General features: G+C 32.9%; 1 protein-coding gene across 1 annotated transcript in view; it reads right to left on the bottom strand.

Annotated features, from left to right (window-relative positions):
* LOC118183975 (G protein-coupled receptor 143-like) overlaps positions 1 to 24702 on the bottom strand; it is a 59688-nt gene that overhangs the window by 24144 nt on the left and 10842 nt on the right. The window contains exons 3-7 of the mRNA XM_035353598.2: positions 23170 to 23425; positions 18764 to 18852; positions 10553 to 10641; positions 9298 to 9387; positions 624 to 733 (exon numbers count right to left, since the gene is read on the bottom strand). Coding sequence (XP_035209489.1) covers positions 624 to 733; positions 9298 to 9387; positions 10553 to 10641; positions 18764 to 18852; positions 23170 to 23425 — 634 coding nt within the window. The remainder of the gene's footprint in view (positions 1 to 623; positions 734 to 9297; positions 9388 to 10552; positions 10642 to 18763; positions 18853 to 23169; positions 23426 to 24702) is intronic.

Raw genomic sequence — 24702 nt, 5'->3', positions numbered from 1 at the left:
AATGGTAACTACTGTTTGCATCAGACTAACAGCAATGTGCATCATATTCATACAAGTCCATATTTCATGGCAGAATGTTTGCCAGAGTCTCAAGGAAGTTACTCTCCCAGTAATATGTGCTTACATGTAATAACAAGTATATTTTTGAAAATAAAAAGGTTTTGTTTGAATAAATTATTCCATTGTTTTTGCTGCCAAACAAATAAAATCTTTTCAGCATGCCTGTAAATGTGAACTTCTATGAATACAACAACTTTAAGAAACCAATGAAAAATGTTGAATGATGGAAGATACAGTAAGTTAGCAGACCACTACAGCATCAATTATAACCAATCTGATGCTGAGGAAACATTTCGTGAAGAAATCAGTGAATTGGCTGGAACTGTCAATATTCTGACAGGGATGTCACCTTTTCAGATTTCATTAGTATGGAGGCAAAATGACAGTAGTATTATCTTTATGTACTCCCATAAAACTAAAAAACTAGCTTTTCTCATTTCACATACATCAAATCAATATATGGCTGATAAGTCAGAACTCTTTTCAATGGAAATTGAGTCAATCCTTCTAAATAATTCTATGCAATTATTTTAAATTATTTACAGATAAATAATAGTACTTACCATTTTTAGATGAGATATAATATAAGATAGGATTCATTATCATAATGAGAAGTATGGGAATGTATGACAATAAATAATTTGGAAATACTCTTAATGGCCCTGTATGACACCTATAAAAACAATATAATTAAATCATAATACTGCCAGAAAGACAAAGAAAGAGTAATCTTTTAAAAAAGAAAACCTACATACACATATAGAAGTTGCATAATGTAATGGGATTATTTAAAAAATGGAAGTGTTAACAATTTATTATAATGTAAGATCTCTATCAATTCTTCAGAAAATCATCATTTATCATTCATTTATATTCATTAAAAGCTTCTTGAAACAGACACATAAAAATACTATTTTATATAATCTTCATACAAAATCTGATTTAGTTTGTGGACAGATGATAGAGAATGTAAAAACACTGCACTTTGTTTTCCAGTGCAGACTACCGAGGATCAAAATTGTGCAAATATGTTGAGTGTGGAGACCACAGAATTTGTACAACTTCATTTCCAAATCATATCCTAACTGAACATTCCCAGCTTTTCTATTAAGACATTATCATTCTGAAAGGATGGGAGTGAATAAGATCTGCACTACAGTTGCCTAAAATCATTATATATTACAACTATTCAGTCCATCTGACTGTTTAAGGTGATTATTTATTTTACTTCCCTGAAATAATCAGCAGAAAATTACAAGATCTCGTACTGTTTTACAGTACAGCTTCCAATGGCTCAATGCTATTTTTGTTTCATGACTGAATTTTCAAACCATGATCACAATTCTCATCTCTATAATTTATGTAATTATCTTCTTAAAGGATGTAGGAAAAACATCTGCACAATGGCTGCATACCCATAATTCTTTTAAGCTGATTAATGAGATCTGCTAAAAATCAAGACATATTTGTCAAAAAGAAATTTAAGGCAGGAAAAAAAAAGGGGGGGGGGGTCTGACTTCTAAGCAATTCTTCCCCCTCCCTACATAAACCATATTAAAGTGATGAATACAGAAATAGATTCATCGAATGACAGGATTACTTTCCCCTTGATCAATATACCACTAGGTTTATCTTTCTGATATATGGTTATCTAGCATTCATCTTGGATGACTTAATTATTTTAACCTAGACACAACTTTTATTTTATTCAACCAGGTTTTACCTTATAATTGCCAAAATATCTGGCTGTAAAATACCGATTACATTTGATTAACTTCACAACTTTTCAAGCTTCTAATCCAAGATGGAAGCAATAAGAAGATTCACAACTGATCAAATTTTAGAGTTGAGAGAATTTCAATGTATTTATATAAAAAAATTCTGCCCTAATTATTACAGAACACAAATTTGCAATGAATGCCTAATTCTAGGTGCTCTTATGATTGACATTCTATTATTAGATCTGCCATTGGTAGCTTGTTCAGAACCATCGTCGAATACTCTCATGATCCCATAATTAGAAATAAGACATCAGATTTCTGGCAAGAAATTTTGATAAATTTCCATATTAATTTATTCCCGTAAAGCAGAATTTCAGATAATTAAATCTATATACATATACACAATCACAGAACTCTACATACACTCTTTAAAACAGAGGTTTACCAAACATAATTTTAATTTAAACTGTTAAATTATATTAACTGTCATGTTACTCATATTAAAAATACTTCAAAAATAACAGCTTAACTGAGGTAAATATGGAAGGTATATGCAGATTTGTGGAAACGAGCACATCACAAACGTCGGCATACAACTGATTGACTTTTAACTAAATTTGCGTATGGGGGTGTTTTTTTACTTCCTTGTACGAAGTAAAAAGGAAGTATTGTAATCGCGAAAAGCTTCAGGCAGCATATTTCAACGAAAATATCCACTTTGCCGCTTTTGAATGCAATTTAACAATGTTTTTGGTGATATCTGTACGTAAGGACAGAATAAAAGACTCTTTTCCTCCAAAAAAACTAAAAAACTGCTTAAAATGAATTCTGAAGAGAATTTTTCATGGCATCTGTATGAACGTACGTACGTATCTCGCATAATTCAAAAACGAGTAGCCTCAGAACGTTGAAATTTTGTATATAAGACTACTATAACATGTAGATGTGCACCTCGTATTTTGGTTTCAATTGGCCGCGCCAAACATATATAAATATATTTATAAATATATCCACTCTGTTACCCGGCTCAGTGATCTCAGTTTCTTTACTCTTATATGTTTGTAAATTGTACATTTTTTGCTTTAAAAATGATTGAATTATGTTGTTTTTATCTTCCGGTTAAGGGTTTTATGCCTTTAGTAAATCTGTATGCAATATTTTTAGAATTATCAACAATTTTAAAATTGTTTAAGTGCCGCTAAGCCTAATTTGATGGTGTCCATTGCTCTTGTTTACATTTGAAACAGCTGAATAGCGGATTTGTTGCCAATCTAGAGAAACTTAGCTTCGCAACAACAAAGATAACACCTTCATTTATTATTTAAATCATGCTTAATCCTTTCTTGAATTTTTTTGAGGAAATAAGCGTTTAAGATTTACTTCGTAATTTTTAATACAGATATTTTGAGTTTTTATGTATTTTTGCCTTGTCGCGAAGTGAAAACTGAATTAATTGAATGAGAAATACTCAATCGTCTGTGAAAAACTGTTTCTCTTTTGTTTTGTTTTCTTAATTTGTTTTATACATAGTTCTAGCTTTATTATAGTATTTGAATAGAACATGTGGCAACGTTTAGATAATTCTTTAAATGATATAAATTTTGTGCATTCTGAGTTATAATATGAACGAAATATAATACTGTTAAGTAAACCTAGCGCCAGAGTGTCGCTATGGTAAACAAAGTGAATTTTAAAGAATGCATTTATTCTATTGTGATTTATGCACTGTCAGCGAAGTAGGTTTAATTCAATCTAATAAGTTTAAATGAACTGCAAGAAAAAATGTGTATAATTTAATATTCCGTACAAGGAAGTCATGTGGTGTACACATCAAATTTTTCCTATTGTTTTATAAGAACACCTCAACCACATGTGAAATCCAGAATCTTGATTCTCTCTTTTAAAGGTGATAGTAGTTTGAAAAAAAAATGAATCCGAGGAAAGAAATTTCTATAGATGTGAGAAAACTTATTGTAAACTGTAAACAAGAAAAGAAATCTCGTGGTGAAATACCTAACATTTTTGGAAAATTCAAGCAACTATAAAAATTACAATTACAATTAAAATAAAAAATGATACATAAGGGAGTGCTTCAGAATTAACTAAACAATAACTGGATATAAAGTCGATCCAGAAACTGTGTGTAGAATCCTAGAGGTACTTAACATGTTGACTGCCGTGGGTGTCACCGGTGGTCGGCATTCAACTTGCTACAGTGCCGTAGGGGCCATTGGTGATGCAACCAATAGTAAAAATACATAATTAAGAGTAAATATCAATACTGACAATTTTTTAAATAATACCATTGTTACTATAATGGTTTGAAGAATAATAAATTGCGAAAACTTGAATAATAAATCGCAAAATTATCTACAGTGCCTCGGGGGGTCACCGGTGACCCCCGTCATATATATAACTCATCTTCCATAGATATTCCATAATATTTCAACATAATATACAGCGCATAATAAAAAAAATCATATTGGCGCCATGAGCAAACCACGTAAAATGTGCGCGGCAGGCAATGTGTTAAAGACAGACCTCCAAGAATAAAACCTTTGATCTCACCTCAAAAAAGGAGCTTAATTTTGCAAATAAACACCTAAACAAAGACTTTGATTTATGAAAACAGTACTATTTACTAGCAAAAGTAAGTTAAGAGTTTTCGGAAGCGATGGTTGTGGAAAGATTTTGCAACGGAAAAAGGAGACATGAAATGGGAAAATTTGACACCAACTATTAAACATGGTGGAGGAAGTATAATGGTTTGGGACTCAATGGCAGTGGTTGAAGTAGGTAAATTAGTTTTCATAGATTGCATTACAGATCGATTTGTATATCTGAAATTACTGAAAAGTAATCTGAAAAATTGGGACTAAGAAAGAGCTGGGTCTTTCAATCAGATGACTTAAAACATACTGCTGAGATTGTTAGACAATGACTCCTTTATAAAGTACCCAGTCAGCTGCATTCATTACCCCAACTGACAGATTTAAACCCTACACTACATGGAATGAACTTGAATGGCGAATCTGCCAGTATGCAATTACTAACAAAAAATTTTGAAGGCAACAATTGATGGAGCATGGTCTGAAATTACAGCAGATACTACGACAAATCTGATTCTATCGATAGCAGGCAGATTACAACAGTGATAGCTGTAAAAGATGGACCCACAAGGTATTAACTTTACTTTTTGATTCATTTGACTACAGTAAATAAAGAATTTCTCTCTCTGTATTTAGACCTTTGTGACATGCAAATTATCGGTGTTGTTATATTTTGTTGAAACTCTATGAACTATGATTTATTTTCTTGATTAGATATACATTTCTGTTTCAGTTCATTATGATGCATTTACTTATTATTTAAAATGCATAGATGCGCATAATTTTGTGCATGTGTTTTGATTACTGATTATAGAATTTTGTGATTATAAACACACACTCACATGCAAAATTAAGAGAATTTCAAAATCGTGTCTATTTTTACAAAAAGCATTGAACCAGAGGTACTAATTATGTTGCCAAAGAAATATGCAAAAATTCAAAGTTGAATACATAAGCATACACATGCAGGTTTGTGGAGCTATGACTGTGCGACATTTTCCATGTTTCTCATAAAAATTGAGTAAATTTTGTAAGGTCTCGCATAAAAGAATTATCAGCAGATTGAAGGCAGACCAATCAAAAGTGCAGGGGGCTACAAAGTTTAATGTAAAGTGCAGGGGGCTACAAATTTTAATGTAAAGTGCAGGGGGCTATAGAGTTTAATGTAAAGTGCAGGGGGCTACAGAGTTTAATGTAATGCCTGGTGTCATCTGCACTTTGTGGAAGTAGTTTTGGGATACTAGATCCATATCGAGAAGACCTGGACAAGGTTCACCAAGATCATTCTAACATTTGGTTCTTAGAATTTTTTGTTGCTGGATTCAAAACTTAAATCAAACTTCCCATATGGGAAAATCGTGACTGACCTCATTTGACTTTCTATCAAGAGATTGGAACATCTTCACAGCTCTCATTTGAATTGTATGCTGCCATTGACACCCGAGTTTCATGGTCTACAGTTGCTTGAAGGCTTCATGATATACAACTGTATGCCAGATGAGTTGCTGTTTGAGTGCCGTTCACTGCAGCACATATGCATTTATCATGGTTCAGAAAACATGCACCTTGGACCAGACTTCGGTGAAACATTGTGCTTTTTAACATATGAGTCAAGATTTAGCATAGACACTGATTCTTGGCATACCTGTATCTGGAGACAGCCTGGAACACAACACTATCCCTCCCTCATTAGCGAAAAAGACCATTGTGGTGGTGAAGGAGTAATGGTTTGGGCAAGCATTATGCTGGATACACCCGTCCATCTGTTTGACAAAGGCTCTCTGGTGATCATCAACATATGGCTGAACTGGTCGATGATTACTTGAGATGTGAGGATATTTGCTGCATGGATTGGCCAACCAAATCTCCCGACCTTAAAACTATTGAGCATGTCTGGGATGCTCTTGGAAGAGAAATTTTATTTCTCCATCCTGGAGATGAAACCTGTTTCACTGTAGGAGTAGGATCAACTGCCGCAGGGACTCTTTGACTGCCTTCTGTTCAATAAGCTGCCATGCTGTGTGACCTGTCTGTCTGTGAAAGGGGATCATACCCCATATTAGACTCATTTCCAGTTCGATATCACATCGTGGATTTATTGATAACCCTACATATATAAGACTTTTGAATGGTACATCTCTTTCTTATAAACGAATACTAATAACAAATTTCATCAAAATCCATTAGTTTTTCAGAAATTCAAAATAATGTGTGAATTCTCTTAATTTTGCACACAAGTGTGTGCATATATATATATATGTGTGTGAGTGTATGTGTGTATATATGTATATATATGTGTGTATCTGTATATTATAAATAAAGTAGTATTTATTCTGGTCTAAAGATGGTTATAATTAATTGATAACATCAACTCATGTACTTTAATGCTGAATTCTAGACTTATTTGTTTTAAAAAAATGTAGTTTAGACTTTGAATGATATGAGGGCTCTTGAAAAATTTTAATTGCTTATTATTCTTTTGGAATATAATGAAATATGTAATATGCATTTAACATTCACTTGTAATAAAAAGTTAAAATACTTGAAATAAATGTACACCATTTTGAATATAATTTTCTAACTCCCAATGCCAACAATAATTTAAATTACACTCATGTCCATAAATTAAGGATAATGCAAAATCAGGCAAAGGAAGAGTTAGAAGCAAAACAAATTTGACTTATTTGTAAAGCTTATTTATTAAACAAAAGGTAAAGAGCAAAAAAAGATGCTATATGTTTGATATTATTAAAAAAATTAGCGATTTTTTTCTCCCTGGAGGCAAATTACAAAAAAAAGCCTATTTACAAAAAACCAATATTACATGGTTGGTATGATTGTTAATACATTGTATGTCTCCCAGACGATGCAATACAGTCCGTACAACGCATAAGCATGCTGAGTATCAAATTATCGATCTGATCTTAGGGGATATTACACCACTCAAAAAGCAATGCTCTCCGAAGTTCCGGTAGACATGTAGGAGGAGGTTGATGGGCTGCAACTCGTCGGCCAAGCATGTCCCACACGTGCTTTACTGGATTCAAGTCCGGTGAGAATGCTGGACAGTCGATACGGGTGATATCCTCTGATTGAAGGCATTCGCTTACGATATTTTCACGGTGAGGATGGGCGTTGTCATCCATAAACACAAATTGTGCGCCCATGGCGCCCTGAAACAAACATACATGTTGTTCCAGAATGACGTCCCTATAGATTTAGCTTGTCATGGTTCCAATTTGAACATACAGGTCAGTTCTGGAACCCAGAATAATTCCACCCCAAACGAGCACTCCAGCACCACCGTAACGGTGTCATTCAATGATGTTTTCTTGGTGGTAACGGGTACCTGGAGCTCTCCATATGAAAGTCCGGTGAGAATCAGACGGCAAGCTAAACCTGTACTTGTCGGGAAACATCACACAATCCCACTGTTGCGGTGTCCACAATGCATGCTCTCTACTCCAGGCTAACCGCAGGCGACAGTGAGTTGCAGTAAGTGGAACGCATCTGTCAGGTCTACGTGCATATTAGACCAATCTGTCCTAAGCGTCTGTACACGGTCTGCCTTGAAATTGTCGTACCAGTGGCTGAAGAGAGCTGACGAGACAGGTCTGAGGCTGTGCTCCGTCTGTTCCTTTTGGCAGTAACTGCCAAATACCGGGCCTCATTCGGCGTTGTAACTCTGGGACGACCTGTGCTGTAACGTCTACTCACATTACCATCATCTTGGAATCGTTGCCAAAGCCTGGAGATGACACTCTGGGCACTTCCAAGTTCGTCTGATACTTCCAGTTGGGTACGCCCACATTCCAGACGGCCGATAATTCTACCACGTAAAAAATCATTCAAATGCGTCCTTTGTGTTATAACTATTCGGTTATTGCACTGAAATGCTTATAAAGCACCTGCGAACAATTTTACTTCTTTGCCTGTATTCCTTATATATCACTCTCTTACACTCTCGTCATTGTGATGTACCATCGGTGTCATCTGGCTACTTCCCGAAATTTGCATACGATTCTTGAAGACGTGTTTAGTGATTTTACAGGTGATATATTTATTTTAGATTTCTGCGTGACTCCGAATTATCTTTAATTTATGGACATTAGTGTAGAAGTAAATGGATATAAATATTTTACTAAATACATTTTCATTATACTGTATATTTAGTTAGACCTTTGTACAAGATTTTAGAGTATGAAGAAACATTTGCTATGTGTTAAATATCCAGTTTCTTGTAATGAAGGTCAGAAAATTTACAGAAATATATATCTATGATCATCACTTACTTATTGTTAATTCAGTGTTTAGTAATAAATTTCCGTGGTTAAAAAAATTGCAATCTGTAAACTTTATATTACAATCTAAAACCATAAAAAAGTTCACCATTAAAATTGTCAAAAATTAATATATATATATGATATTATAAACATTAAAAAAGTGCAAACTGAACATTATATTCAAATTCAGCTTCAATACTTAATACAAATTTAAGTGAAACAGTTATGATAGGCCAAGTAATTTAAGAATGAATCACTAGATATTCAAGACACAAAACATAAAATAATATATTTCAAATCATTTGTTCAAAATAACAAGGCCAGATAGTAGGAGTAAAGAAATTTGCACTTAGAGGATACGTTTGCAAACAATAGTTAATTTTTCAAGATGCAGAAGTGCATTTTTTCATTATCTCACTTGCATATGAATCTACCATTAAATATTTTCTGCAAGCAAAATAGCAATAGCTCCTATTTTGCTAATGTACCAAATCTACATAATGAAAATAATAAATTTTTCTTCAAGATGTCGAAAAAATTCAGAAATATTGATAATATAATACTAACATAAATGGTGCAAAAAACATGAATATATCAGAAGATTTATTTTTTGAGTACACTTACCTAAAATTTGGCAAATACAATGTTCCCAAGCCTGTGGTAGTCAGGAGAAGTGGCATAAACCATGAAAATGCATGATAACATTTTTGACTTCTATAAGGTTGGAAAGAAATCCCTTCTCTATTATATTTTACTTTATACAACATATAAGAAAACTTGGCACTTTCCAGCTATCTATACCCCACTGAAAAGTCGCAAACCTGTTGGTGAGTAATTTTTCACCATGCTAATATATCAAATGCCCTTTTCAAAACAGTGGCACACTAAAAATTCCATATAAAAGCAATCAATCAATAAAATTTAAAAAAAAACATAGGTTATAAAACATTTATCTTTTTCAACAAACCTCTGTTTTTTTTTTTTTTTTTTTTTTTTTTTTTTTTTTTTTTTCACTAGTCTTCTAAGGCAATCTTTCAAAGGCACCTGCTTTCCCTTAAGCATCAGAGTATTGCACAAACTTAGCACCTGTACAATCTGGCATTGCAATGCTGGCCAAAACAATACTGCACACATACGTGGGTTACCACAAAACATTTGGCGACATCATTTTTTGGATTGTCATATAAATATTTTGGTGACATACTGCTTGCCTCAAGAATACCTTCTCATGATTTTTCAGTAGGGGTGCAGATAATCAGAAAGTACAGAAATTTTTTTGCATAAATATTTACAGTCTCCTACTAGATCTTCTGAAAATTTCAAATTAACTTATTTGATGTAAAATATTTTTGATTTAAAAAATAAACTTGTAATTATAGTAATGTAACATATACTATATATATATATATAATGTATGTAAAGCTAAAACTGTGCACAAAGTCAAATTTGACACAAATAGATCCCTGTGTACATAGGGAGAACAACAGTTCTCTCTATGTATACAGTAATGTTTTTACTTTAAAAAAATCAAGATAATTGTAGAGATTTAGCAATGTGCGCACAACATGGCACTGCATAAATTAAACATTGCACAGCTATTCATGATGCAATATGAAAAGGCTATGACATTTAGTCACTGGCATCACTTTAACAAAAAAAAAAAAAAAAAAAAAAAAAGAAGAAGAAGAAGAAGAAAGGGGGAAAAACCCACCCATCAAATTGTGATGTATTTTGTGAAACCAATATATAATAAAATGCAAACAAATATAAACAAGTACCTACAAATGTTTGCGTAAAATTACAGCAATATACATGTAAAAGAAATTTAGGAAACAATTATATAAAAAATTCTTATAGGAGTAAAAGCTAATTAACTTACCCCACTTTTTGTTTGCAAACAAGAAAAACATCTATAGCATAACATATTGTCCACATATACGTTGCAGTATAAAAATAACGAACCCACACCTGAAATAGTTGAAGTAAAATATGAAGGAACTACAAATTTTAATACAATATCATATTTAAGACAAATGATCAAATATAAAAATGCATACAGAAAATGATATCTAATATAAAATATTATATACCTAAAATAATTTTACACTTTTTAGTCTATAAACTGTTTGACACAATAACAATAGAGTTTAACGAGGTAAAATATGTAAATGCTTTTTTCACCCACCAAGTTTAGGTTCATTGAAGAGCTAATAATATTCTCAGATAGATGGCTAAAAAAAAAAAAAAGTTCTATAGTGACCACTGCATGTAAATGGTTTACCTGGGGGTGAATAATTCATATTTTATGCAGAATGTTTAAAGATAAAATTTTATTAAACAGGAAAATTATCTGAAAGTATATGGATAATAATGGATGATATATAATTTTACCAAAAAAAAAAAAAAAAAAGGGAGGGAGGATAATAACTAAGTAGTGATCATCTGCAAATTAATTTACTTATTATAGCATGCATATCAGGAATATTTGCTTATGGGAACATATGTTTTGTGAAAGCCTTTCTAAGGGAAAGTGGCCTAGTTTCATGCAGGCATATGGGGAAAATACATAAAAACATGTATAGAGAACATTAATAGAATTTTAAATTACAATACACATTTTAATACTATCACATACTGAATACTTTATTTTGAACTATAAATTCTTTTTTTTTCTTTTTCTTTTATTTAATTAATGCTTCTGAGTCAATTAGACACAGAAAACACTCACAGGAAACAGAAAATGACTATTTTTATCAAGAGTGATGAAGACTTGAGTAACAAAGATGTGAAACTTTCAAAACCAGTACTGTGATTATCTGCAGTAGTGACAGTTTCAGAACATGATATCAATCAAATTTGCCAATTAATTATCACTAATGTTGTAAACATTCAAATTTTTTTTAAGTGAAAAAAATAAAACAAATTAATTAATTAAAAAAAAGAGTGGGGTGATTGGAAAACCCATAATGGACTATAAACTCAAAAAAAAATCTCATAATATACTAATACGTTTACGCATGCGCGTTTAATGTATAACGGAAGGTATAAGCTAAGCTAAAATTATTTAATTATCTATTTCAGTTAATGTTGCAGACTGCATTGTTCCTGTTGCGTGCGTACGGGTTCGTTATGAAGTGAATGCACAAGTCCGATGAAAAATGAACAAAACTTTTTATTATCACAACAAAAATGCTTAAATTTTCTCAAATTATCATGCAGTATTACAATATCTCACAGTAGTTATCTTTTAACTACTCAAATGTACAATAGAACGTAATTCAAAACAGCTAAAGAACGCTAATCCGCGAATTCGCTATAATCAACAACAGCAGTTTTCTAAACAACAACAAACTAAGCAACTACTACAAACTGAGATGTTTTCCTCCTTTTATAAGATTTTAAAATCACGCGCTAGAATTTTCCAGTACTTTCTCGTATTTTCCAGTAAGAGATATTTATTTATTTAATGCACGCGCTCTTGTATTTTCAATTTTCCGGCTTAGCTTTCTTTTAATATTCGTCACGCGCTGCACTGCGCAAGAAATAAAACCATTTAATTTATAATTAAACTAACATTAGCTTTTTAAATACCAAATTCGTAACACTGCCCCCTTCCCAAGGACTGCACGTCCCAGGCAGTACAATCCCTGGACAGGAAGCTAAACTTACAACTGTGGCATAAACATTACATTACAATATCAAACAACATGAACAATAAATGCAATAACTAACTTAAACAAATCAAATGCTATCAAATACAAATCAAATGCTATCAAATACAAATCAAATGCTATCAAATACAAATCAAATCAAATACACATTTAAAAAAAAGGACCATGGTCTTATACTATTTACAATTATTCACATTACATATTATGGCCATAGTAATGAGCTAACCTGTCGTAAGAGTTCGAAGACTCACGGATCCGAACCACCACATCATTCGTGTTCAGCACTGTATATGGACCATCCGAAGGTGACTGTAATTTAGGACTCAGTCCTTTTCGTTGAATTGGGTTCCACAACCACACCTTGTCTCCTTTGTTGGATCTCTGTCTAGTAGCTCTTGTGTCGCATCCGGTCTTCATTTTCTCTGTCGCCAAGTTGACTCGCTTTCGTGCAGAACGGTGCATCCCCTCAAACCGGGCCTGGGCATCTTGGATGTGTTCCTCAGGCGATGAAGGCGCATCCGTAGGGCGACCAAACAGGCGGTCACAAGGCAGACGAAGGTCTCGACCAAAGAGCTTCTGGGATGGAGAATAGCTGGTAGTCTTGAGTTTCTTTTCGACCCTGGTATGATTTCGGCAGCTCCCCGAGCTCGATCTTTCGGACAAGGCGTCGACATTTCCAGGCGAGGATCCCTTTTGAGGATGGATAGTCATGACATCAGATGCTGAAAGCAGCTTATTGTTTTTGAAATCTAAGGAAAAATTGTATTTCCTTAAAAAGTCCAATCCGAGTATGCATGGATCTGTAATATCCGCCACATATGCCGTGTGATGGTAGGCGGCACTTCCAAACGTGATTTTCACGTTTAACTTCCCAGTTATGTCGATCTTGTCACCAGACGCAGTCTGAAGGGTAACACAGGATGGCGTCCAAACAAGTTTATCTTTAAACTGTTCAGCTAAATCTTTCCTAATGATGGTAACATTAGCTCCTGTGTAAATGATCATATTGCAAGGAACTCCATCGATATTCCCATTGATGGACAGTCCGTTATTGTTGCCACTCACTATAGAGATCTTAAGCGCTTTAAAACAGGGTTTTTCATTATCTGGCAACCTCCGTTCCTTGATATGGTCATTAATTTGTTTCCTGCGTCGTTGCTCAGAAATTGTCTCAATATTCGTACCCTGGGGTGTTCTCCAATTCTTTCGTACGTGGCCTTCAGCACCACAGTTCCAGCACTTTGGTTTCTTGTCAGTCCTTTTCCTTCCCGTGGCATTTAATTGTCTGTTTAAATCGTATGCCTTATTTTCTATGCTCTGGGGAGTTCTGCAGTTCCTTCGTAGGTGGCCTTCAACACCGCAATTCCAGCACTTTAGGGTCGGTTTTGTTTCACCACTATTCCGTCTTAAAAAATTCACTGGTCTTGTCAACTCATCCGTTTCATTATCCGTGCCCTGGGGTGTTCTGCAATGCCGTCGTAGGTGACCTTCAGAACCACATCTCCAACATCTTACAGCCACTTTGTTCTCACTGCTACTCTGTATCAAAGCATCAACTTGTCTGGATAAATCATCTAAACGAGCCATCAATTGGTCCCCTGGGTCGTAGACTCGCACAGCTCTGACAGGGTAGCGATCCCTAAGAGCTGCTTGCTGGGCTGCCTCCAATTTCACGGCGTACAACAGAGCGCTCTTTACATCCTTTACGTCTGCCATTCGCAGTGCTTTCTGTATTTCAGGGTCCCGGATGCCATCGATGAAATATTGCAGCGACAGAATTTCCCTCGTTTCTCTCGGGCACTCCGTAAATGCGAGGTGGGACAGCCTTTCAACATCCGTGGTGAGTTCCTGGAGTGATTCGGTGGGCTTCTGTTGATGGGATTTTAATTGAAGCCTGCTGTAGTCCTTTAAACATTTCTCACCAAAGCGCAGCTCCAATGCGCCGGATAGAGCTTCGAAGTCAAGTCTTTGGTTTTCTGGAAGTGTCTGCAGGATATCCGCTGCGTCTGCTCTCAGAGAAGCGGCGAGATGACAGGCCTTAGTTTGGGAATCCCATCCATTCGCATCCGCCACTATAGAAAATTGTGTTTTATACACTTGTCAGGAGGTCTTCCCATCATAAGTGGATAACTTCAGAGAGGGACGAGCAGGCATGGGTAAAAATTTAAAACCATCACTATTGTTCTCTGCTGTCGCTACGAATTTCTTTAAAATATCCACTTCTTTGGCTACTGCAGAAACCCTATCATCAATTTGTTGTTCGATTTGGTGTTGGACAGCACAAACTCTTCCTTCTATATGTTCTTTTACAGAAGAAACTCTTTCTTCTATTTCTTCTTTCACCGAAGAAACTCTTTCTTCAATTTGATCTTTTACAGAAGAAACTTTTTCTTCAATTTGTTCAAATTTTATTTTCAACTGTGTCAATTCTGTCTTCCATAGCTTCAAATTTATTTTCTATTATGCAGGTAATTTCTCTTTTCATTTCTTCTTGACCAGCTTGAACGGCTTTCATTTCGTCCTTAACGGATTCCTGGCCCAATTTCATTTCTTCCTTAACGGATTCCTGGCCCAATTTCATTTCTTCTTTAAATGAGGCAAAGGCTGATATTAAATGCCTTAATTGCTCTTCCATAGCTCTTGTTATTAATTCCCACTTCTGACTTTGTTATTCAAATCTCACTTCTGACGCCAAAAATTGTTGCGTGCGTACGGGTTCGTTATGAAGTGAATGCACAAGTCCGATGAAAAATGAACAAAACTTTTTATTATCACAACAAAAATGCTTAAATTTTCTCAAATTATCATGCAGTATTACAATATCTCACAGTAGTTATCTTTTAACTACTCAAATGTACAATAGAACGTAATTCAAAACAGCTAAAGAACGCTAATCCGCGAATTCGCTATAATCAACAACAGCAGTTTTCTAAACAACAAACTAAGCAACTACTACAAACTGAGATGTTTTCCTCCTTTTATAAGATTTTAAAATCACGCGCTAGAATTTTCCAGTACTTCTCGAAATCAAAAAGAGATATTTATTTATTTAATGCACGCGCTCTTGTATTTTCAATTTTCCGGCTTAGCTTTCTTTTAATATTCGTCACGCGCTGCACTGCGCGAGAAATAAAACCATTTAATTTATAATTAAACTAACATTAGCTTTTTAAATACCAAATTCGTAACATTCCTTAATCTTCTAATTGGATCCGGCTTATTATTTTTTGCAGACTGTTAGAGCAATTTTATAAAAGTAAGCTTGAACTTTCGATTATGTCAAAAAGAATTTCCGATTCTAGAGCTACCAAAGCATCTACAAATCGAAAGTATGTTTCGATGTCCATCAAACAAAAAGTGGAAATTGTGTGTGTGTAAATATGATGCTCTCTGATGACAATATAAAATACAAGTTGTATATAAATATTATCTGATGGTAATCTTTATATATTTATCTATGAAAATATAAAGATTATTGTTGTGGCCTTTAATATTTGTTTTAATTGGCAAGCACTGACTTACACTATAAATTTAAAAAATGAAATCATATGCAATACAGCGTAAATTTAATAAAAACTGTTAAGGACAATTCATATTTTTCTTACACTGTCCATATTATTCGATCTGCATGCCACTTTAATTAAAAAAAAACCAAAAAATTATACCGAAATACATAATATATAGGTTAAAGACATCTTTTATTAATTATAATATCGTTGAAAATTTTCATAAAAATTACCAACAAGGTATCTTACACATTAAATAGGTTTTACATTATATCAGTCTGATATGTAGTGAATCCTCTCTGAGATGACTATCCACAACTCCAAAACTCCAAATGATTTTGTTTATTTATAGAAATGGTTGTCTTAGACAGCTGATGTTTCATACTGGTGTTTGCTTAAGTTCTTAGAAACAATGGTCACCTTCAAAAGCAGTTGTCTTTTGGAAGTGCTTATCATGAGAAAATTCACTATACAGTAAGAATCGGCTTAACATGGTGGATACATTACAATAATGTTCAGCACTAAGGGAAACAGTTTTAAACGAGGCCATCTTAATTATAAATAATGAGGATAAGTGAAATAGAAGAGCGAATAAGAAAATTTATCAGTTTTTTTGGTTACATTTATTATTAATTTTCTTCTATTACATTAATTATAGACTTATTTATTTCTAATATCAATTTTCATAAAACATTCATGAAATTAAAAATAATCGAGTAAAGAAGTTATGTTTGTGATGGTTCTTCCTCATTTGTCATTTTTTGTGTTTCTGTGAATAAGTCATCTTAGCATAGTTTGTCTTTCATGTTTCGTTCTACAATTAGTTACTGATAACATGACATAGCTTCAATGTTTCATTTTACCTTTGAATTTCTATCAAAATTTAAATCATTTTGTTTAAACTGATCTATAATTTTTGCTAAACTTTTTTTAGAAAATCTGTTGAAAGTTCCTTTACACTGATATTATCTTTGTGCACTTGTTGTTCAATTAATTTTTTAAGATCGCTGATGAGACTTTCACCTGTTGTAATTTGCAATTTTTCTTCAATATCCTGCACAGTTACATTATCAAACTCTGTTTCATTAGCTAGTTTGACAATGTCATTAATAGCAACAATGAATTCTCTTGTGCCAACATCCTTGCTTAGCTCCGGCCATACATTCTTCCATACTCTTAACAAACATTTACATTTCTTTGTCATCCCATCCCAGGAAAGATTGATGTTGTCTACAGCAGTGTTTCTCAAGTGGATTTACTCCAAGGACCGGGAATATATTTCGGTACATCATGAGAAACGGTTAAGTTTAATAATTCAACCCATTGGCACAATTTTTTCACATAAATAAATCATGAAGACAAATATAATCGATCATATTATTTTCTAAAGTAATAGACTATTGTTATTGTAACGTAAGCAATATCGGTTGTCGGCCGATGACAGTTTGGATTTTGTATAGATAGCTGGATATTTCTTGTGGACCGGCGGTTGAGAAACATTGGTCTACAGCATCTAAGATATTGCAGTTTTCCAAAAAAATCTCTAATGGACTGTTTATCTTCTCCATTGTTTTTATTCGTCAGTTGTCAGAATGTGTGCCGCAGACAACATGCTTTAAAACTAAAAATTAGGCCTTGATCTATTGGTCGGATTAATGAAGTTATATATGGCAGCAAGAAAAATAATTACATGCTGTTATGTTGGACAAATGCTTTGGATGGCATGTAGCAGTATCAATCAAAAGTAAAGCTTTCAGTTTTAGTTTTTTAAATTTGCAGTAGCATTTAACAGATGAGCAAAAATTTTTGGTAAACCAATTATCAAAAATTTGCATAGTGATTCAGATTTTTTTATTTGACTCCCAAATTACTGGTAAAAAAGATTTTGAAATTTCCTTCAATGCTCTTGGAGTTTTGGAATGATAAGCAATGGATTTAATTTAAAGTCTTGTTTAGTGTTACCACCCAGTAAAAGAGTAGATCTTTTGCACCTTTAGGAGTAGAAGATCTTTTGAAGAGTATAAGATCTGAAGAGTAGAGGATTTCTGAAGAGTAGATCTTTTGCAACTTTAAATCCTAAATCAACTTAGCAATACCAATACTGTGTGATTTCAGGGAATCCCAATTCTAATGCATAATTCCAAAACAGTGTTAAGAAGAATTTTACTGTATATTAAACAAACATACAAACTAATAAATAAATGAGAAGTAAATTTATTGATTTTAAATTCCTTAGTTTGTTAGGCAGCAACAAATCAATTCAATTTGAAATATAAGTTTTAAAGTTTTTACAGTTTCCTGAACAGTAACACTCTTATAAATAATTATTTATAAAACCACAAATGAAAATAAGTGCAAGATTTCATGTTACATGCAATGGTATTATTCTGATAACTGGCTATTTATAACGCTGTATTGAAGAGAAATTAAAGAATTTGCATAATAGTAACATTTACCAAAAGTGCAAATGGTAAGTGCATAGTAGCACAATGTAATGATCCTAAAATTTTGGAGAGACTTTATGATGTCACTATGTTATACAACATCATGATATGAAATTATGTCACTTAAAATTCATCATATACATAATTTCAATTTTTAAGCAAGAATTTAATGGGAACATCATACTCAAGTTGGAAGTTACTCACATTCTAATTCTGTTTAGATCGTAAATAATTTTTGAATATCAAACCATGAGTTAGATTTTGAATCATACTCTTGAAGTCTCATTGAGATCATAAGACAATAAAAGCCCTGAAAGTCTACAGCATTAACACTGGGTGAAAAATCACATTAATCCCATTCTTATCTTGCATAAAGCACATATTATTTTTCTAAAAAAATTTATTTATCTATGCAAATACTTGATTACTTGAAGGATTTAAAATTAGTCATAAAAAATGCTATACTTACTGCAAAAATCGCACATATAATTAAATCTGATCCATCATCTTTTACAAAATCTCCCCTCCACAACCAGAAAATTGATCTTAGAAGAATACCTGTTATAATAAAGAAATAAAATCATCAAATATATCTCAAAGTCTAAATAAATATTAGACATGATAACCATCTTTTCATATCTTCCATTTAATGATTAATTATTATAATATAGTTTTTAATCTCCTCAACTGAAGTGTGTGAAAAAATTACTTAATCACTTATTTTGAATTTAAAGATTGTATAAAATTATTTAAGATTAATTTTTGAAACAAAATTTTTGTAAATAAAAATTTCAGGTACACATACTAAAGTTTCAATGCACGCAAAAATATTCAAGTATTTCAGCTGAGTAAATAAATAATTTCAGCTAAAATGAATCCTAATTCATAAATTTCATTTCTAAATGTAATTTTTAATGGTTTCAATTTTTATTTTAAAAGTGCAGCCATATTTGAAAGTTACTGCCCACACATTTACATGATTCCTTTACTGTTTTCAAGATATGTTTTTTAAATATGTACACTTTCTCTCTTATATAATGTCTCATAAAGTTGCATATTTTCAGCCAAAATACTGTACAAAAGACTGGCAAGAAATTAATTGAAAAAGAAAAATAAGTAACAATAGAAATCGCATTTACTACAAACACACGATGTAAAATACCTTTAAAATGAAATTTAAAAATAAAGATTACATATATTTAGGGCCAACACCAAAAGCACTGCTAACACTGGGTGGAAAAATTTAGGGTGGGAAATTTCTATAGACCCTGGAAGCAGAAAGCATAATGCCAGGCCTTTGTATATTTTCAATAACTTTGTGTGAAAACATTTGTCATATTCTGCTGCTTAGAGTCATGTTACTGAATCAATACAACAGCCCTACGTAAAGCATTAAATTTAAGTTCATTTACTCATCATGTAGTGTAAGAACTCATACACAAATTTTAATGCCTCATCATGATTATTCCAACCTTCACATCTTTTGCGGGCCTATATTGAATCTCTGCTATTATTAAGCTCAGTTTACTCATTAATGTAGTCTAAGAACTTGTATACAAATTTTAATGCCTCATCATGGTTATTCTAATCTTCACAGATTTTTCAGGGCTATATTGAGTCTTTGCTATTAGACATGCTTGATTTTATAAAATCCTATAGCCTTTATCATTCTTTCCCCCCCTTACTTCTTCATTTTCCTTATTTTCAAACTCTTGAACAACAAAAGTAATTCAGAGGCTTGATAGTTTTGAATCCGTATTAGCAGGACTTTCCAATTTTCATGATCTTTGATAATTTAATTTTCACATTTCATTTTATGAATTGTTAAAACTCAATTTATCTCAAGCTTGCCAAAATTACAAGTTTCTTCAAAAAGTCAAATGTATACCACTTTTTTTTTTTCCTATGGCCAGCTAGAGAAATTTCTGTGCAACAATGCATGGTATATAAAACAGCAAAAGGCATAATTCACATACATATACTAATTGGGAGTTCAGTATATTGCCAACTCCAGCGATTCAAAGTTCGGTCTGAGGTTCGAATCCCGCGAACAGGCTGGCTGCATGGGTGTTTTTGTGGTTTTTCCCATGTGTAATGTGTATACGAGCCAGTTTCCCTTAGAAAGTCCTCCACGAAGGCATCCCTCCCCTTAGGCAGATAGCCCTAGTGTGCTTTGCCCTAATTAAATACACACCAAACACACCAGTGATTCAAATTTCCTCACAAGAATAACAAAATCCACTTAAGATGTTGTATAAGATATTTTATAAGCAGATATATAAGATAAGCAGCCTCTAGCTTGTTTAATAAAATGTAAATTTGAATTGGTATAGTCTAAGAATTTTAAAATTATCTCCTGAATATATTTACTTCCCAGTTTATTGTTTATATATACAGCCAAAGTTTTCGAGAGGGTAGTGATTGTGGGACAAGATTGTCAGTGCTATTTCCTCCCATGATTCCTGTTAAGATGGATTTTGACTAAGCAGAGTTTTGCTGCAATTCCTGATATAAGGTGAGTAACTACCTAAATATAAGGAGGATATATATATATTAAGATATATATAAAGATTAAAATTCAGGTTATTTATGGTGGTATTTATTTACAAATATTACATAAAATAATATGAAACCTAATAGTTAATTTTTACACTTCTGACAGCAATCTTTGAAAAACTAAATAATCACTCCAGCACTTTGCAGACTATGAGAAAAATCAGACTCCCTAGGCCAAAAAAAAAGCATCCAAGTAGCAATACTATTAATGCTACTTAACTACTACTTAATTATAAATCAATGAAAACATTCGATTCTAATCTTAATCTAAAAGTGAAAACAACATTGTATGAAATTTACAGAGATTCAAACATTAATATTACCCTAAAGCTGATAGTGGCTGGGTCATTAGAAACAAAAATGCTTACAATGATAGCATAGTATAATTTGTAACAGAAGGCTCATATTCCCTCAAAGATTTTTCATATCCTCATTTCTAAAATTGAAACCACTGTTAAGTAAACTAATACTCTCTTCACTTTTTACAAAAGCCTCTAACTTCACTAATATCTGTATGTGTTGTGTTTCTTTGTTACCTGAGTTTCACAAAATTGTCAATATATTTTGCTCTGCTACTTCTAATTTAAGAGCTTTTCATTCACATCTTTAACTAAACATTCATTATTCACTAAAAAGTTGAGAAATTCTTTTAATCCAATTTAATATTAAAACTGTCAAACACCTGGCGGCAAAGCAAATTCAAAACTATCATATGCAAGAAACTTAGAATGCATTTTAATGATATAATGAATGAGAACATTTTAAATAAAAGAGTACAAAATGAAGCAGAAAATTTGTGTCTCAAAATTAGAGATTTAAAAATTTATTTCCTCTATGATAATTTGACAAAACATTCCTCACAGCATAAATCTTATCAGCACACAGCTTCAAGATAAAACTATGAATATTAAACTCACTTTAGAATCTCCTAAAGGGATTCTAATCGCTGGAGTATGCTGGTAATTGCCCCCCCCAAAAAAAAACTTGATGAAGATGTAGATGAGCCACTTGAATTTAAATCTGCAGTTAAAATTCGATGAAGGCAAAACACATGTTAGTTTCAGTATGGACATCAAGGCAAATTTAAAATGATATATTTTATGAATTTCTGATATTACATGAACATCTTTAAATGATAGTTTGAACAATTAAAATTAAACAATGATAATTTTAACCCTTTGAGTGGCTCGTGTTTTTGGATCTGTTATGAATACTTGTACTTAAAGAGCCCTTATTAGCTAAATATATAAATTTACTTACTTTAGTCTCTATTTTCATAAACTTAGATTTATTAAGATGACATTTATATTATTAAAGAAAGTAAGAAAGCAAAATATCATGAGTTAAAAGATAATATATACCAAGTGTCAAAAAGTCGATAACCAGATAAAGCCAGTCAGAGGGTTAATTCACTGTTCAATTTATGAATTCAAATATCTATTTTCAGTTAATCTTTGGATTATGGTAACTTGGCGATTTTTTGGCGAAAATTTGGCAACCAACCCTGCTACAGCAACCTGCTAGTTTTGTCATGGTCGCCATTTTGTTTTCACGAAGTAAAGGCACGTTTTTTTTTTTACTCAACATTTTTTCCAACAATCTGCTAGTCGAATTATGCTTATACTAGAACTTTTATGGAACAAAAATGCTTAATCATGACGAAGATTATTATGCTTATACTAGAACTTTTATGGAACAAAAATGCTTAATCATGACGAAGATTAGCTGCGAAATTGGGAGAAAGTGCAGAATCGCAAACTGCTTGCCGCGTTTTTAAGAATTGCACATACACGGTATCATCCATGTACACGTCTACCTATTTTCACTTAAAAAAAATCCCAGAATTGCACAAAAATGGCATTGCGCACACTCTTCACTTTATCCATGTACACTAATAAAGTCCTAGCTAGTAACTTTTATCGCCTTACCAAAATGTCGCCAAACTACCTGTTACCATATTCCAAAGATTAACCCTATTTTCATTCATGTAAAATGTAGAAAAAGAAAAATTCAGATGTAGAAAATGAATTTGTTTAATTAATTAATTTTTTTTTTACAAAATGTTTAATTAATTTTTAAATTACACACTTTTGAATAAAACGAAATTTGATTCTTCAAAATATGGTTTTGTTTTATTTCTACTTCTAAATTCTCTTCAGTTGAAAAAAGCAGATCTCAAAAGATGCTTTATTTAAATTGCAGCTGGGTTGCCGAGCACCTTACCACCCAGCCTTGCAATAACATATTTCATTTCTACAGTGAGTATTCTTTTAAATTAAATATCCTATATTTAAAGATTCAACAGAATACACAACACACCTGAAGCAGCAAAGAAGTCAGCCATTGCCAACCAATTAATTATGGCTTTCTGTGTATGACCAATACTTCTGTGCCTATGAGGAACATTAGATGCAGGAGAAGGCAAAATCTGGTAAATTGCACCTAGCATTCCTAAGAGTGATGATAAAACACAAACTATATTATATGGTGTGTAATGAAACTGTAGGCGCATTACAATACTTGGCTCAGAGCTGGATTCCACACAGCAGAAAGTTTCAATAGTTGGTGATGCCATCTGTAAAAATAAAACATCAGAAATTAGCAATTTTATTAAGCTATAGGAATTCTCCATTAAAGTAAGTAAACAAGTTTTCTATTTCCTTAAACAGCATTTCCTTTTTTTACCAAACCTACTGATACAAAAGAGTTTACTCGGATAAAAGAATTTTTTTCTCTTTATATACATATGCATTCAAATATTAATTAGCAGGAATATGAGAACTTTCTTAAGTGGAGACATTGTCTGAATAAGGAATTTCTCAATGCATGGATTTTTTTTAGATGTTCAAAACCTTAGTCATTTGACTAGTAAGCTAAAAGTATACTCCACACATTATACTTTTACTTTTCTTCTCATAGCGATGAGGAAAAGAATAAATTGCCCCAAATTTTTAGTTATTTGAACAATTTTGATTACATATGATTTAAAATACACTGTCTGGCTATTAATTTCCAGGACTCATGGAATAATTCAGAAGAAAAAAAGGTTAAACACATAGCCATTTAATATGATTCAAAGTAATCCCCATCAGTCGTAATGCACGTCTCTGCTTGGCTGTACAAATTTCAGAGAGAAGTTTTAAAGTCCTCTTTTGGAATGCTCTTTAATAGTGACGTTTCAATTTTATTGATGGCTTCGATATCCTGAAATCTTGTTCCCTTCAGCGAATTTTTCAGCTTAGGAAACAGGAAAAAGTCTGTGGGTACTAGGTCTGGAGAGTATGGTGGATGCTGCATTTAAACGACACCATGCTGGGCTAAGAAGCATCTCACAGGCAACGCAATGTGTGGGCGGGCATTGTCATGTAGCAGCAGCCTACACCCATTTTGTTGAAAATGAGGCCTCACTCTACGAATTCATTTTTGAAGTCGGTCAAGAACTTCTGTGTAGAACCGTCCATTGATAGTCATGTTAGGAAGAAGAAATTCATGATAAATGAGTCCATCACAATCGAAGAAAAAGATTAACATGACCTTGATTTTGGACTTTTCAAATCAAAATTTTTTCTGTTTTGGTAAACTTGGGGACCGCCATTTGGAGCTTTGATGCTTGGTTTCAGGGTCATATTGATAACACCAAGACTCGTCGCCTATGACTATCCTATCCAGGAACGCAGGGTCAGCATCAGCGTTGTCGATAAGTTCGCCACATGCATCCAGTCTCAATTGCAATTGGTGAGTCTCAAGTCCAGTCTCAATTGCAATTCGTCCCTTAAATGGTGAGGAATGAATCTGGAACAAATCTTGCGTTTGCCTAGGTCTTGCATCAAAATTCGCCAAACTGTCTCTTTG

This window comes from Stegodyphus dumicola, chromosome 1 (genome assembly GCF_044657685.1).
Source record: "Stegodyphus dumicola isolate Sdum_Otavi_A_Nest chromosome 1, ASM4465768v1".
Lineage (NCBI taxonomy): Eukaryota > Metazoa > Arthropoda > Arachnida > Araneae > Eresidae > Stegodyphus > Stegodyphus dumicola.
This window is presented reverse-complemented; position numbering and strand designations above follow the sequence as displayed.